The 4,194-nt window shown below is 35.4% G+C and overlaps 1 protein-coding gene across 1 annotated transcript; it reads right to left on the bottom strand.

Annotated features, from left to right (window-relative positions):
- Positions 1-2,766: 2,766 nt before the first annotated feature.
- LOC308263091 (olfactory receptor 5AC1-like) lies at positions 2,767-3,687 on the bottom strand (the record flags this gene model as incomplete). The annotated part of the gene is made up of 1 exon (XM_080695959.1): positions 2,767-3,687. One exon carries the CDS (start codon positions 3,685-3,687, stop codon positions 2,767-2,769), a length of 921 nt encoding a protein of 306 aa, XP_080552085.1.
- Positions 3,688-4,194: the final 507 nt, after the last annotated feature.

The raw sequence follows: 4,194 nt of genomic DNA, 5'->3' as shown, positions 1-4,194 counted from the left end.
GGTCTTCTTCAGTTTCTTTCTTTAATATTTTACAGTTTTTGTTGTAGAGGTTTTTACATCTTTGGTTAGGTTTATTCCTAGGTATTTTATTGGTTTTGAGGTTATAGTGAATGGAATTGTTTGCTTTATTTCTTTCATTGTGGATTCATTGTTGCTGTAAAGAAAAGCCACTGATTTCTTTAGGTTGATATTGTATCCTGCGACATTGCTGAATTTGTTAATCAGCTCCAGAAGTCTTGGTTGAATTCTTAGGGTCTTATAGATAAAGGATCATGTCATCTGCAAATAAGGATAATTTTAATTCCTCTCTTCCTATTTTAATTCCTTTGATTTCCTTCTTTTGTCTAATTGATGCTGCAAGAGTCTCAAGGACTACATTGAAAAGGTGATAGTGGGCATCCTTGTCTTGTTCCTAATTTTAGGGGAAATTCTTGCAGTTTTTCCCATTCAATATAATGTTGGCTTTGGGTTTGTTGTATATTGCCTTAGTGATGTTGAAGTACATTCCTTCTATTCCAATTTTCTGCAGTGTTTTTAACATAAAAGGGTATTGGATTTTATCAAAAGCCTTTTCAGCATCTATTGCTATGATGATGTGGTTTTTGTTCTCAGTTATATTTATGTGGTGAACGACATGTATTGATTTGCGTATGTTGAACAGCCATGTTTTTCTGGGATGAAACCAACTTGGTCATAGTGTATTATTCTCTTGATATGGTTTTGAATGTGTATGGCAAGTATTTTGCTTAGAATTTTTCCATCTATGTCTGTTTTGGGTCATACATTGAATTATTTTCTTAATTAAGATGCTGCCTTCTCAGTAGTTGAACTTAATTTGCTTCAGCTAGTAAGATATGCTGCATCTTTCCATCACCATTTTCCCCTGATATCGATATAAGTAATTCTCAGTGATTGTCAGTCAGCTTGTTTGTGGGTTTCCAGTCATGTGAGCAGGTGTCATCTACAATAGCTGCACCCACAGGACTGGTGTTTTTTAAACTTTTAGTAAAAGACTGGGAAGAAAAGGAACGCGCAATTTATGAGGATCAATCCCTCCATTTGTTGTACATATATGTAAGACCATATGTATAACAAAACAAAGAGATTAAAGAATACATACCATCAAAGGGAAGGACAGAAAAAGCACACCTTTTCTAGGGTAAAAAGATAAGTTTCATTTATCTAACCAATAACAACTTAAAAGCACAAGATTTTCTTTTTTGTGGGTCTGGGGATGGAACCCAGGGGCATTTGACCTCCAAGCCACACCCCCTGCCCTATTTTTTATTCTTTATTTTGAAACAGGGTCTCACTGGGTTGCAAAGGACCTCACTAAGTAGCTGAGGCTATCCGCAAACCGCGAACCTCTGGTCTCAGCCTCCCGAATGCTGGGATTACAAGCGTGCGCCACCATGCCCAGCTAATCACCTGCTAATTTAAATAATTGGAAATCCCACAAAACCTGTATTCAGGAACAGAGGAAAAGCAGTCTACTCAACAAATTAAAGCTAAAAAGTCTTGAAAGAACTGATAACTTTTACAATTATGCTATAGAATATGAATAAACTATCTTACGTATTTTAATTATTAAATTTCATATACTTAATAAAAATAAAAATATAATACTTAAAAGTTAACTTTAAATATTATTTTTAAACTAATGGAATAACTCATTAAACTTATCAAGAGATTATATCTTGCTTTGTTTAACACTCATTTTACTTTATATATTTTGTGCATATTGATAAGTATATACTGAAAAGAATGTTTGAAGAACATCTTGCTCAAGAATTTTTGTCAGTCACAAAAAGTGAGTGGTCAGGTGTTTTCTCTCATATGTGGGAGCTAGGGAGAAATTGGGACACAGGAGAAAATCCAGACAAAGGAGAAGAAACCTTAGTGGAGTGAGGGAGGGGATTAACTGAGGGAGGGGAAGGAGACCTAACAAAGAAATGGGAGTGGGGAGGGAGACTCCAAAAGGGTAACACCTCAATAGACATGATGCACATATGGAAATTTATCAGTGCTAATCACAGTGTTGTGCAAGGGGAAGAAGTGGGAAGACAGAGAGGGCTCACCAAGTGCTGCATTCATGTATGCCTCTATTAGTCCCAACTCCATCATAATGTATGATTATAATGCAAAAATTAAAAAGAAAAAAATTTATTTAGGAAGACATAAGTACTTTTTAAACAAAAAGTCAACACAAGTTGAGTAAGTAATGTAAGTTCAAAGGAGTTTTAAGCCGGGCATGGTGGTGCACGCTTGTAACCCCTCCACTTGAGAAGCTGAGACAGGAGGATCGTGCAGGTTTGAAGCCAGCCACAACTACTTAGTGAGGCTCTCAGCAACTTAGTGAGACCCTGTTTCCAAATAAAATATAAAATAGGTCTGGGAGTATAGCCCGGAGGTAGAAAGCCTCTGGGTTCCACTCCCAGTACCACCAAAAAAAAAAAAAAAAAGGAATTTTAAAATATGGGTATCTGAAAAAACAAGAGTTTATTAATGTTACAAAGATTATAAGATAACTTTAGTTTCATCTCTGAGTTTAGATTTAAGACAATGAACAATTTGAATTTGTTTTTAAAGTACTTGTTAACCATTTTGATATTCTTTACAATTTGTAACTAAGACAAAGATATCTTGCCTAAGTTTTTAATTAATTTGACAACATGTATTATTAATACATGGAAAAACTATGATGCATTATGGTTGATTCAAACAAACAGCAAAACAGAAAGAATAAGGACAGTTTTCTTGCAATCTTTATTTCTTTATCACTTTTCTCATTGCACCTAAAACTTCCTTGTTTCTTAGACTGTAAATAAAGGGATTTAAGAGGGGAATTATAATGGTGTAGAACAATGAATACATTTTACTTTGGTATTTATCTTGACCAGACCCAGGACGCACATACATGAAGAAGAGCGTGCCGTAGAATAAAGTGACGGAGAGCAGATGGGCCCCGCACGTGGAGAAGGCTTTGCTTCTCCCTCCTCCAGACTTCTTTTTCAGGATGGCAAAGAGGACCCGGGTATAAGAGACTAAGATGGTCAGCAGAGAAAACTCTTGTATAACTGTGGCAAATATGAAAGTTACTAATGCATTAATAGATGGATCAGTGCAAGAGATTTTGTACAGTGGCAAGATTTCACAGTAGAAATGGTCTATTATATTGGACTTACAGAAAGTTAATCTGAATAATAATCCTACATGAATTATGGGGTGAAGAAAACCAATTACATATGGCACACTTATCAACCAAGTGCAGAGTCTGTTGGACATCACCACTGGATAAAGCAAGGGATTGCAGATGGCGACATAGCGATCATAGGCCATCACTGACAGGAGGAAAATTTCGGTGGTTGCACTCCCACAAAAAACATAATATTGGGCAAAGCACTCACCCAAGGATATCATATGATTCTTAGCTAAAAAACTGATAATCATCTTGGGTGTCACAGAGGATGAAGTACACACATCAGCAAAAGCTAAACTGCTGAGGAATAAGTACATGGGGGTATGAAGGTGGGGGTTTTTCCAGATGAGCGCAATCAGTCCAAGGTTGCCCACCACTGTGATGAGGTAGATGACAAGAAATACTAGGAAGAGAGGCACCTGCAGCCTTGGGAGGTCTGTAAGGCCTATGAGGACAAACTCAGTCACCTGTGTCTGGTTTGTCTCCATGATGTATATTCAGCCTACTTCCTGCAATGAAAGAGGATAGGTAAAAAAAACAATCAAGGCTCATAAAAAATTGTTAAATGCAATTGAAATTCCTTCATTTCAGATATAATTTACTCATATTTATTAAAATGAAATAGGAAGTTATAATGCTTCTCCAAAATCACAACCAAAATATTATTTTATATATAATTTTGAGAAATAAGATGTTTTATTAAAAACATATAGGTACTTAAAGGTTTATAGAAGAGATTTTAAGCACTAATGGACTTAGCCCAATAACTTATCATTTGTATATACCTTAAAGTCAAATATGTTAGTAATGAAATGTTATATAAGTTTAAGAATAAAGACATCGTACATTTTATGCAAAAAAAAAAAAAATCTCTGAAAACAAGGCTCTGGTTCATGGTCAAAGGAATTGTCTCTCCTTCCAGGAATTCTATTATTTCTTTCTGTTGAAGAAAAATGGTAGAACTAGCTTTTCTTCTAAGATATTAGTAGACTAGT

The sequence above is a fragment of the Muscardinus avellanarius genome (assembly GCF_963383645.1).
Source record: "Muscardinus avellanarius genome assembly, chromosome: 5".
NCBI lineage: Eukaryota > Metazoa > Chordata > Mammalia > Rodentia > Gliridae > Muscardinus > Muscardinus avellanarius.
Note: the sequence above shows the minus strand (reverse complement) of the source record. Positions and strands in the feature narration are given on the sequence as shown.